This window comes from Lonchura striata, chromosome 2 (genome assembly GCF_050655825.1).
Source record: "Lonchura striata isolate lonStrDom1 chromosome 2, ASM5065582v1, whole genome shotgun sequence".
Classification (NCBI taxonomy): domain Eukaryota; kingdom Metazoa; phylum Chordata; class Aves; order Passeriformes; family Estrildidae; genus Lonchura; species Lonchura striata.
This window is the reverse complement of record NC_140704.1, coordinates 98,884,265-98,897,500: the sequence shown is the minus strand read 5'-3', so window position 1 is coordinate 98,897,500 and position 13,236 is coordinate 98,884,265. Positions and strand designations below refer to the sequence as shown.

The following is a 13,236-nucleotide window of genomic DNA, read 5'->3' as shown; positions in this document are numbered from 1 at the left end:
GTGCTCTCAATAATGCAGCAAGCCTTTTCTCCACCAAAGCGTCACCTGTCTAGGTGAGTTGTGCCATCCCCTATCTGAAGTGACAGCCATCTTTGAGTACCAGCATCTTAACTGACTTCTCTTTCATCATCCATGTTAGAGAAATAACATTTTCGACAAGGTGTTGGGTTTTTCCCCCCCTTTTCTTTATTCTTTCCCCAGCCCCCCTTCACCCCTTAGTTAGAGCACCTGATCAAAAAATTATTTCTGACAAAGATTTCCTGCTCCAAATTAAATGAGCTCAAGGAGACGGTGCATTTTCACACAGAAAGAAAGGGAAACGTTGATGTTGGAAGTTAATGAATCTGGGAGGAGAGAGAACATTATTGAGACTGGATAATATGATCTAACAGCTTTCCTTCTTCTTATCCTCCCTGTAAAGAATGTATGGAAGTCAGTTATGTGGCATGATTCTAACATCTGTCCTACCCCATAATGGTAATTTGTATAAGTAATGGAAACAGGTTAAATACTTCCATTCTAATGTTGCCAGCAGGGATGAAAATGAACATTTCAATGAAATAATCTCGACAGAGCAGGGAGAGGAGGGGTGGATGGACTGATTCATCTCCAGCTCTCTTTGGTGATCTGAACACTAATGAGAACGCTTGAATGTATAGTTTATCAGATAGAAGGGGAAGAGCAAGTAAATTTCTCAGATTAGAATCACTGTGAAAATATACCCACATGCAAGCTGCTTCGTTCTCCAATTGCCAGCGTTGGCTAATAATTTGCAGCATTCATTTTAAAGGGATAGAGGAGAGAAGAGAAAGAGTGAAGGATCTTTTTGTTGGCTTTTAATGGGATGCCTTTAAGGGTTATCATTCAACCTGCTAGAAGCACGGAGGTTGTTCTTTGTACCTTATCTACTTTTCAGACCCATTGCATTAGAATTAGAGGGTAGGCAGTTCTAGTATTTTGCCCCCCATTTTCTGCAATTAGAAATGAAAGATACAAACCTCTGTAGTAAGGTTATCTGGTTGTCTCATATTCTCTGCTGCTCCTCAGCCATTGTCATAACTAAGCCATATTTTTCCACCATAGTGACGTTGTAATACAGACACACACACATGCACACAGATTTGTAGCATCTGTGCCAGAATTTTATATGAGCATTTGTATACACTAATACAGAAGATTCGCAAATCTTCCAGCACGCGTGTTAAACTCTCACAATGTGAGATTTTGGATTCTTTTGTAAAACTCTCATGGTTCTATATTCTGGAAACGTGTCTGTAAATGATTTGGGTATTTTCGTCTGGCTCCCGTTTTCTGTCATGAGGGAGATGTGTGGCTATAGATTGTCTTTTCTAGTTGTACTTTTTTTTTCTAAGATATGAAATGTGTTCTTGTGTGCAGTGAAAATCACCCCCAGCCTGGAGTGCAGTTTGTGCAAGGTGACAGTGTGGGCTGTGAAAACTTCTGCAGCTGCTGTCTCCTGTTGGCTGGGTAAATATTAGAAGCTGTAGCAATACATCTGTTGAAGAATGGTGAACACTCACATTGTGCCACTATTGTTCAGTCACAGAGTAGGCCCTGATTTAGTGAAGAATTTTAGACCTAAACCTATCCCTATTTGTCAAAACTATGAAATAGGTATTTCAGTGAAAATTATTTCAGTATTCAATTCCTTTACTGAACTGTGACCTTCACTGCTTTGGTGTTTCTTCTGAATAAATTTATTTATTTGGAAGATTTAAAATTGGGTCTTCAAGAGCTTACTGCATTTAATTTTGTAGACTACTAAAACCATAAACAATTATTACTTTTGGTGCTTTTCAAAATAATTTATTCAATGTTGAATCCCTTTTTGAATGAAAGAGAGTACCTCTGCAGAGACAGATTCCTTCAAAAGCATAGTTCCAAGGTTGTGCAAAGGTTTCATGCGAGAATATTTGTATTTTTAACCACATCCTTACATTTCAGATCTCTGTCTGCTTTTTCAAACAATGGATGTGTATTTATAGTGTAAATATTCTCACTGAAGCAAACACAATGTGCTGTGCTACTCACATGTACAATATATAGCATCTCATGTCCACTTAGATTAGAATGCACAGCTTTTAACACTGCTCAAAGATGACAGTATATCTATGGGGAAGCATTGGCATCCAGAAGGCACATTTTATAGGCACAAAAAAATAATACCAAGAATTAATAGGAAGAAAAGAAATACAAAATCCCCCCCCACCAATTTTTTAGTTGTCTAGAATTTGAAGGTTTTTCCCCCTTTTACACCTTGCATTTGCCTCAGTCTGTCTAGACACAAATGAGAAAGAAGAGAAAAGCTGGTGCTAAGTTTTGTAATTTCTGTACTTTGAATATAGTTATTGCTGAGGAGGATCATTGCTTGTATCTGCTCTTGATATTTTTGTGTGGTTTTGGGACATGTGTAAACCAGCAGTACCTTTGCAGATGCAGGAATATCTGGAGAAGATTGCTGAGAGTTGCTCAGTCACAGAAGGTTATGTTGTCTGAAATCTGTCTGTTGATCTACATTTTGTAATTTAGAATCTGAACATCTCATGCTTTTATTTAAGGTAGAATATGAGTTCTCTCTGCAAGTAATTATAATAGGAACATTTTTGCTGTATTTACTGAATTTTATTTATTTGTCTAATTTCTGTGAGAATTTTAGTAAAATGTACATGTTTTTAGACATTAACATTCTTCCTTTTGTTTGCTTCTCTGTTAGCTCTTACAGAAACCTTTTCAGTTAGAGAATTGCACTGACCTTGCAAAATACCATATGTTGAGTGTGCTGCTATTCATCTCATAAGCATTAGTAGTCTTGAATGAACAGGTATTGTCTGTATCCTATGATAACCAGAGATGTTAAATAGACTATTTTTTTATTGCAGTGACAGAAATTAAACATTACAGATAAATTACTATTTTTTGTTAAGAAGCATTATTTCTTTGTGACTTTAGATACATGTACAGACATGTGGGTGTGCACATCATACAAATTCAGGGTTTATTTAGAACTGGCTTAAATTCTGAAATCAGAGAAAATCATTGTTCTGGCCATTCTTAACCCTTATATTTGCAGTATATGTTGGTAAGGGAGTAAACTCAATCATTTAGTAGCCTCAGCAAAACCAAAGAGTAGAAGAAGTCTGTAAAAGATGGATACTCCACCCTGACACTCGGTTTCTTTGCTTTGGCAGTATAACACGGACCTTACATGTAGTTATAATGTTTCTTGTGTGGTTTATCTCCTTTTTATTTTTATGATACAGTGCAAAAGTATGAGAATAGAAAAAGCGCCATCATAAGTAAATAAAGAAAAAGACATGGCAGTGGATCATTAGAGTTTTACTTAAGCAGATATATAGATGGTTATATATAGCAATTATAAAAATATGTATTTATGGAATTTAGAATTAAGTAAAGAGATGTAAGCAAATAATTCATATGGTTCTTTACATAATGCTGTATCAACTACAGGAACATCCAGCATCTTACAACAGTTTTTTGCACCTAGTTATTACAAATATTGGGATGTGAAAATTAGAGAAAAGTGGCATAGTTACACTGTGGTTAGTGAGAATAAAGCTGTTCATAAAAGCTTGAAATGTGTGTCCTCTCAGTTTTTAGCTTGTACTTGTTTTGGTTTTGTTTTTTTAAATAAAAATGCCAGATGGTAACTGCGCATTATTGTGCATTTTAGGTCTCAAAGGCGTTTATTTTCTGTTTAAAAATAATTTCAAAATTAGAAACCATATTCTTCTTTAATTGTTCTTTGCTTTTCTGAAACTTAAAAATGTATTGTCTTCTGCCATTAAAAAATACTGCAAAAGGTGCGTTGAATTAGACGGCTAAGATATCCTAGACTGCAGCTGGGGAGTGCATTTTACGTTGTGTACCTGCAGTTCAGAACTGCAGCAGTCCTACCATCCTCAAATATCTGCAGAGTGTTCCAACAGCAGCATTGCTGCAAGAGAGGGAAGCTGGCTGCTTTCTGAATTCTCTTACTACTTCTGTATTCTATTCTTCATTTTATGGACAACATGCCTTTTGGAGAATATTTTCATCTGGTTTTACAATGCTTTTCTGGCACCTTCCTGGCCTTTGACTCCAGGATTATTTCTAAATTTTATTTATTGTGCTTAGTACTTACCTGTCCTTTTAAACATATTAGAAAACACTTGAGGTTGATTTATCTGTTTGGGCCCTGATTAGAACTTTTTTAAAAACTAAAAGGTCAAATTATCATCTGCAAATATTGACATTTAGAGGACAGGCGAAAAATGCAATGGGCATCTTGAGGTTCAGTACAACCCCAGTACTAGATAGTATTTTCCTACTTCATTTTAAAGATCAGACTGAAGCAGTTAGGGCCTGCATAAAGACTGAATTGCAAAGGTGAATACATAATGCAGTACTGACCGCAATATGTTTCAAAGAGTATTCATATTGCAATGAAAGAAAATTCTTTTTATTTTTCAGAAAAGACATTTCAGAATATGTTAGCAGCTGTATACAAAAAGAAGCTCGACTTGTGCTTATGCTTCCCCCAGTTGAAGAAGACCTCAGCTTTGTTAACATAATAATACATATTTTCTTCATACCACACAGGAGCAGAAGTGCCTCTTTTCTGGCTTGCTTTCAGTATTGTGCCATGAAAGGACACAGGACACATTTCAGCATCACTTGCTGTAGAGTTCAGCTGACAAGGAGGCACTTTTTTATTCAGTTACTGAAAATTGTTCATAATCCATATTTTCTACCTTGACATTCTTATAAATGATCTACATTCCATTGGCATTGTGATTTTTTACGCTTCTTTTACAAAACTGGAGGGAAATGTGTACAACTATGTTTTCTGCTTTGCAATGAAAGTATACATTTATCACTTAGGTACATGTAAGTCACTTCTGTGAATTGAGCCCTTGGAGTAAATGTGTTTTGATGTAATGGCCATCTGCTCATGAATATCACATTTGCTAGTTTAGCAAATAGTTTGATATAGATAAACACATAGTTTGGTGAGATCATATAGTTTCACAGATAGCAATGCAATAGGAAAATTTTATATTTTCCATAAACCAATAATCAAGCTACAATGGATATCTCAAGGTTTTTGTTTGTTACTTTAAGAATTTAATCTCTAGCATTTACTTTTAGTTTCTGACTATTTTTTTCAAAATGGTAAATGCAGGACCCACATCAGATCATAACAGGAGGCAAACTACATCCTTCCCATTTCAGAAAACAATCAGTTTTTCTTCTCTTTTTGCCTTTCAAAAATGAAAACTGTTCTGCTCTCAGATGGATGCAGTACAGCCAGACACCAAGAGACCCTGGGAACAGCTGATCTGACACTCTTGCCCTGTATGACTTCATTAGAATCAGGTATCAGTGACACAGAAGTGGCCCCTGAAGCTGTACCTAAAGCCAGTTTGCTAGAAAAGACAGAACTGACAAGACAGAGTTGGTCAAGACAGTGTTTCTGAGTGTCATGGTCTGAGGGATGCAGGCCAGCTGCAATGTGTTACACATACATATGTAGCGCAGTAGATGTAGTTCAGTATCAGGCCATTTTTTAAAGTTGATAAAAACTAGTTTAGTAGGCTCTTTGTTTGATTTCAGTTTTGATATTATGGCATTTACTGTGGTCCTGGCACATATTTTACTGCTGAAGTCAAAGTTTATTCTTCAGTATCACTGATATCAAACTGTAACCATGACAGAGTGTGTGGATTTATAGGAGGAGTATGTGAGTGATGGTGAGTTTGGGTTTTGGATGTATCTTCAAAATTTGTCTTCATGGTTACTGTTTTTAGTGCAGGAGATCCATGTAAAATGTGCATGTTCAGTAACATTGTCTTGTTTCCCCCCATGTCCCCTCCTGTATTTTAGCATATGTTCCTGAGGAAGAATTGAAAGCAGCAGAAATAGATGAAGACAGCGTGGAAGATGATGGGCTGTCTCTGGACATCCAGGAGAATGAGTATATGTGCAATGAAGAAGCGGAGATCAAAGAGGCTCAAAGCTACCAGAACTCCCCAGTCAGCACTGCAACTAATCAGGATGCAGGCTATGGTTCGCCGTTTAGTGAAAATAGCGATCAGCTGGCCCATTTCAAAAGCACTTCCTCTAAAGAAGAGAAAGAGGATCCTCAGTGCACAGACAATGTTTCCTATCCACAGGACAGCTTGGCACAAATAAAAGCTGTATATGCAAATTTGCTTTCAGAGACTTGCTGGTCCAGTTTAGCTTTGGACTTAAAGAAATCCAATCCAACCACCAGCAACAATGGAATCAGCCAGAATGAAAACATGACCAGTACAGATGCCAATGCCAGTTCTCAGAGTACTTGTACTACTGGTACCAACACTAGTACCATTACAACCACCAGTAGTACTAGTAATAGTAATAGTAACAGTGGTGGCTCGGGTTACGACTGGCACCAAGCTGCGTTGGCTAAAACTTTGCAGCAGACGTCGTCGTACGGACTTCTCCCAGAGCCGAGTCTCTTCAGCACAGTACAGCTTTACCGGCAGAACAATAAACTCTATGGGTCTGTGTTCACCGGTGCCAGCAAGTTCCGATGCAAAGACTGCAGTGCAGCCTATGACACGCTGGTGGAGCTAACAGTGCACATGAATGAAACTGGACATTACCGTGATGACAACAGAGACAAAGAAGCTGATAAGACCAAGCGGTGGTCAAAGCCTAGGAAACGATCGCTTATGGAAATGGAAGGCAAGGAGGATGCCCAGAAAGTGCTGAAGTGCATGTACTGTGGGCATTCGTTTGAGTCTTTGCAAGACCTCAGCGTCCATATGATAAAAACAAAGCATTACCAGAAAGTGCCTCTGAAGGAGCCAGTACCAGCCATCACCAAATTGGTCCCTTCTACCAAAAAGCGAGCACTTCAGGACTTGGCTTCACCTTGTTCACCTGAGCCAACAGGAATCACGGCAGAAGCTTCACTGAGTGAGTCTGCAAAGGATCAGAAAACTGCCAACCCCTACGTGACTCCGAACAACCGCTATGGCTATCAAAATGGTGCTAGCTACACTTGGCAGTTTGAGGCACGCAAAGCCCAAATACTGAAATGCATGGAATGTGGCAGTTCCCATGATACTTTGCAGCAGCTCACTGCTCACATGATGGTCACTGGTCATTTCTTGAAGGTGACCAATTCTGCTTCCAAAAAAGGCAAACAGCTAGTGTTGGACCCAGTGGTGGAGGAGAAAATACAGTCTATACCTCTTCCACCTACCACCCATACAAGGCTACCAGCCTCCAACATTAAAAAGCAGCCTGATTCCCCAGTGGGCTCCACAAACTCGGAGGAAAAGAAAGACCTAGAGAAGGAAAAGCTGGTGGTCACTGAAACAGAGAAAAAGATTAAAGAAGAGAGTGAGGAATCTACAGAGAAATTTGAGCCAACAACTTTGTATCAATACCTCAGAGAGGAGGACCTAGATGATAGTCCTAAAGGTGGAATAGACATATTGAAATCCCTGGAGAACACAGTGACAACAGCCATCAGCAAAGCCCAGAATGGAGCCCCTTCCTGGGGAGGATATCCCAGTATCCATGCAGCTTACCAGCTCCCGGGAACAGTCAAACCCCTTCAGCCCGCGGTGCAGAGCGTTCAAATGCAGCCATCCTACGCAAGCAGTGTGAAATCACTGTCGTCAGAACACAACGCACTCATCCATTCCCCAGGCAATCTCACACCCCCACCTCACAAGAGCAATGTATCTGCTATGGAGGAACTAGTGGAGAAAGTTACAGGTAAAATCAACGTGAAGAAGGAAGAGAAACCTTTGGAGAAGGAGAAGAGTTCTCCAGTTAAACCCATGTCACCTGCTGCTAAAGAAAACAAGGACTTCCCAAAAGCAGAAGAAATAAATAACAAACAGCAGCCAAAGAAGAGCTCTGAGTCTGAAGTTCAGAAAGTCAAAAAGGATAGTCCAGCAGAAGCACATACGCCAAATGGTACAGAGCCACTTAAAACAAAGGTTGCAAATGGCTGTAACAATTTAGGAATTATCACAGATCATTCACCTGAGCCATCCTTCATTAATCCATTGAGCGCTTTACAGTCCATTATGAATACCCACTTAGGCAAAATTTCTAAGCCAGTAAGCCCCTCTCTGGACCCTTTGGCCATGCTGTACAAAATTAGTAACAGCATGTTGGACAAACCCATTTACCCAACCACTCCAGTCAAGCAGGCTGATGCTATTGATCGGTATTACTATGAGAACAGCGATCAACCTATTGATTTAACTAAGTCCAAAAACAAGCCTCTTGTTTCCAGTGTGACTGACTCTGCCTCATCCCCACTGAGGGAGAGTGCCCTGCTGGATATTTCCGATATGGTGAAGAACCTCACAGGGCGTTTGACACCCAAGTCTTCAACTCCCTCTACGGTGTCAGAGAAGTCTGATGCTGATGGGAGCAGTTTTGAGGAAGCTCTGGATGAACTGTCACCAGTACACAAGAGGAAGGGCAGGCAATCCAACTGGAACCCTCAGCATCTTCTGATCCTTCAAGCCCAGTTTGCTTCCAGCTTGAGGGAGACCCCAGAAGGCAAATACATTATGTCGGACCTAGGTCCACAAGAGCGGGTACACATCTCTAAGTTTACTGGTCTTTCCATGACCACAATTAGCCACTGGCTGGCCAATGTGAAGTATCAGTTAAGGAGGACAGGTGGAACTAAATTTTTAAAGAACTTGGACACAGGACATCCTGTTTTCTTTTGCAATGATTGTGCCTCTCAGTTCAGGACTGCTTCTACATACATAAGTCACTTAGAGACACACCTAGGGTTTAGTTTGAAGGATCTGTCAAAGTTGCCACTTAATCAGATTCAAGAACAACAGAATGTTTCAAAAGTCCTCACAAACAAGACTTTGGGCTCACTTGGAATTGCCGAGGAGGACTTAGGCTCCACATTCCAATGTAAGCTCTGTAACCGAACTTTTGCAAGCAAGCATGCAGTCAAACTGCACCTTAGTAAAACACATGGCAAGTCCCCAGAGGACCATCTGATCTATGTAACTGAGTTAGAAAAACAATAGCGTCCAGGTAAGCAGCCAGGTATGCAAGTGACCACAGGAACATTGCACTAAACTTCTTCATAGTACTGCACTAGGCCTGACCTGAGCCTCTGAAATCAGTCTTACTTTTGTTGCTGAACTGCCTATCTGGACCTTGGTTTTTCTTACACTTATTTTGTAGTTATATTTATATGCTCTTTGTCTGATCTGTGCATGGTTATTTTTTTGTTTCTGTTTTTATTTTTTGTGAGTCAAAGTCTGACCTTTATTTTCAACATCTGTCCTTGATGTTAAGCTATCTTTTGTAGAATATAGTGGGAGACACTATTGAGAGACATTAATTTAGCCGTAAAGAAAGACACAAAGAACAATGATAAAGAGACATCCTAAAATTACAAAGTTGCCATGACAATAAAGGTCACAGAACCTGGTAGTGTCAAGTTTTAACCCTCTGAGAACTGTAATAGCATTTCTGTGCCTTTCCCAGTGACTAAATAAGTAAATAAGGAAAAACAAAATAAAACAAAAGGCTTAAAGGCATTTCATTCAAATGAAAGCTGTGTCGGAAGCAGGACTTTTTTTTTTTAATGAATGAGCTTCCTTTTTTTTTTTTTAATGCAGAACTGGTTTGTGAAGATATTGTGCATGCAGTCCTTGGAAGAAGGAGAGCTGTGTAGTACTCAAGGGGTTAGAAAGCCACAACTGTATAAGTTAAATAATAATTTTTAAAAAAGCAAACCAATTTGCCACTATGCCCAAACTCTCTGGATGCTGAGAATAGCCACTTTTTGGCAAAAGGAAAAAAAAAGTATGCAAGCTGTTATTTAAAACAAATGTAAAAATGCTCTTTCCTTTATTTTTTTTTTTTTTCTGTAAAATACTGCAGTTTATAGTTATTTACAAATGTTAAGCTTTGGTACAAGCTGACCTTTCTATAGTGTGCTGCATTGGTAAATGAAAACAAACAAAAAAATGGGGCAAATGTTGGATTCTGTTCCTTGTAAATTGCCAGCATCAGCTTAAAAAAAAAAATACATGTTACATATCGTACCATTTTAAACTGTTCAACTTTCTTTGTACCTTCTGGCTGTATGCTTTCTCTTTTAACTTTTTATATTGTCATTTTATATTCAATTTCTGTGTATATAATGTAAAACCACACTTTTTGAATAAAATTTAGTTCCTGCAGCTTGATATAAATAGAGGAATTTTACTGGCACCTGCATCTTTCCAGATGCATGTACTTAAAGGAACTATCTGACAAAAAAAATAAATAAATAAAAATAAAGCAAGCAATGCACTATGAATTATACATTTTGATGTTTTATCATTAATATTGTACAGTACATTTTGGTTCACACAATTAAATCCACTGTTTTCTCAAGTGTAAAATAAACCCACATGCAGTTCTTGATTTACATACATTGTCATGTCGTCATTATATTGCCTTTGAGGTGTTACTCCAGCTCTAAGAGGCATCGTTTATATAATCAACCAGCAAAAATCTATTTGAAATCATCTCTCGTGATCTGTGTGCTGACGTGTCTCGCTCAAAGCTGTAATGCTGGTAACCTCTTAGAAGAGATCTGCAGCAGGTACTCACTGCAAAAGGTACGTAGCCAGAGCAGTGAGGGGCATTCTGCTCCTTTCTGGGGTAGAAGAGAGGCTGCAGAGGTTTTGGCCAAGTTAATTTCCTTATTCTGTGCGACTGTACCTGTAGTCATTTTCTGTGTGCATTCAAAGGCCATCTCCTGCCTCCCTTCTCTGGTGAAGCACCTTTTGATTTCAACAGTTCCGTAGTCAGAGGCTGTGGCTCCTGCCCCTGTTGGATGCTGCAGTGCTGCCTCTCTGGCATCAGTGAAGACCTCAGAGGCTTTGACACCAGTTTTTACTTACAGTACAAGGAGGCAGACCTATGTTTCTCTGTACTTTTTAAATATTGCATTTTGAGGTAAGCTGAGCGCTATCATATCAGGTGTTCCCCTTAATCTTTATTTCTGTTCTGTTGAATGCAGATGTCATTTAGAATGTAAAAGAGAGCTGTCAGAGCCTTCACTTCTCTATCTCCTGAGTGCTTTGACAGTTACAGTGTATGAAAGCCTGGGATCTGCTATCCATTACACTTTTTGGATGGGCTATTAAATATGAGGACCTAGAGGGGTTTGCTTTCACGTGGTATTAGTGATACTATTATGTTATATATACTTCTGTGTACATATTTCTGTGTATATTTCTGTTTCTTCTTGGTTCTTTTGAAAGTAATTTAAATGTAAAATCTTTGCTTCCAAATACAGCATGGTTCAACATTTAATCTTTACTTTAGCTACAACTCCAGAAATATCCATGCACTGTTCTGTTCTCTGAAAAAGCCTATCAGGTCCAGGTCAGTTACATTTACACGGTGTTTCTAAGTAGTGCAAGAAAGTGCCATGAGGGTTTTTGAAAATCTCCCTTACTTCTTTCACTGCTAACTACCTATGTCCTTCAGGGGATCTAGCCATTTAGACATTTCAGTTCAATTACTGGATGATTATGTGCTTTGGGCCCAAGGGGTGGTGAGGAAGAAAAACAGTCAGGCCTATGGCCATAATACAGAGTCCTTAAATAATAACCCTTTGAAGTTTTGTTTACTTTCCCACAGGCCTGCAAACATGTGATTATAAAATATGCTGTAGTACATTGCAGTAGTGTGTGAAAAGGTTGAAAGGGAGAAATAATAGCTCTAAAGTGGGTTTGAATCTAATGTAAATCCATTAAAACTGATTTTGAAACATGGCATGTAAAGTGAGTTCTCAACACCAGGTGACTCCCTCGAGAGGTGTTTATGACATTGCTAAATCCGTTCAGTTCTGATAGCTTCAGAATTGGACAATCACTCATCATCTGTGCCACTGTCTGAAGAAAGTCCATTTAGAATAAACCAGCAGCTTTACCTGGCAACTATGCTGATGTAACACTTTCTATGACTGAAATATGGAGTAGATGAAAATTGGAGGGCTCTGATGGTTCACCTGCTTAAGAAAATGAAGTACAGTGACAGTATGATCTTTGTTATTTGGATTTTTGCCACTTCTGTTTGAATATTGTATTTCAGAAAAAAATTCATTTTCAAAAAAGGAATTGCATAGTTCAAAACTGAGTTATTCTTTTTCCCAGATTTTTTTTCCAAATTTATTGCCTTCTTTATTTTGATAAGATTGCAACAAAAGTAAGTTTGTGCTATTCTATGATAACTTCTAAAGCTATTGGATGGAAGAGACCACATAGCCTTTCAGGACTGATCTTGAAGAAAAGAAACCTAAGATTTTTAAAACCCATCATAGCCTCTGGAAGCCTGTATACCTGTTTTGTGATGTATGCAAAATGCAGTGTGTCTGATTCTTTTTAGAGATGTATAAAGCTCATTTTTTTTCAGCATTACATTGCTGGTGTTCACGCCTTAGCTTGTATCTGTTCTTAGAGCGGAAGATCTTTGCTTGTTTTTGCAGGTTTGATTTCTGCTTTGGTGCATTTTCTATGTTGCTGTTTCAAAGCTGATGCAAACCACTGGAAATCTGGGAGATCTGTGCTCTGACAATGTTATTCTGAATGAAATACCCCTTTTTTTTTCTTTTTTTTTTTTTTAAATAGCATTTTGTGGGTTATTCACTAATGTCTTCTGCAACATAACTTTGTCGCAGCTTTCTCTGGATGGTTATACTAGTAATATTGATGCCAAATATAATCCATCCTTTTCATGGAAGCTACTAAAATGCAATTGCAATTAAGCATAAAGGCATAAAATATACATATTATCTTTTGTTAGACTAATCAAGGCACAGTGCATCAGCATTTGCTTGCACTTTCCAAAACCATCTCAGATTTGTGTGTGATATTCTTTAAATAATATGGCAGGGGTCCTGGTTAGGAGACCTCCAAGGAGAGGCCAGTTTCCATGTGGAGTGTTCTTGCAGCTCTGTAGGTGTTGGTCTCCTGGCTGATGCAGTATTGAGTTACTCTCCCAGCATGAAAGTAGCAGGAAGTGGGATTTCACCATCTGTTCACTGAAATTTAAAAGCAGGGTCCTTTTTGGTCCGTGGATGAGAACAGAATGCTAACCCAAATTTACTGGCCAGATACTAATCTCTATAATATGATTCTTCCAAATTTTTGTTTTCCCTGCTCTTCT

The 13,236-nt window shown here is 38.7% G+C and overlaps 1 protein-coding gene across 1 annotated transcript in view; it reads left to right on the top strand.

Annotated features, from left to right (window-relative positions):
• Positions 1–10,488, top strand: part of TSHZ1 (teashirt zinc finger homeobox 1) — a 57,736-nt gene extending 47,248 nt beyond the window's left edge. Inside the window, exon 2 of the mRNA XM_021530859.4 lies at positions 5,905–10,488. Within this exon, the coding sequence (XP_021386534.1) occupies positions 5,905–9,089 (3,185 nt within the window). The 3' untranslated portion in view covers positions 9,090–10,488. The remainder of the gene's footprint in view (positions 1–5,904) is intronic.
• The last annotated feature ends 2,748 nt before the right edge of the window (positions 10,489–13,236 follow it).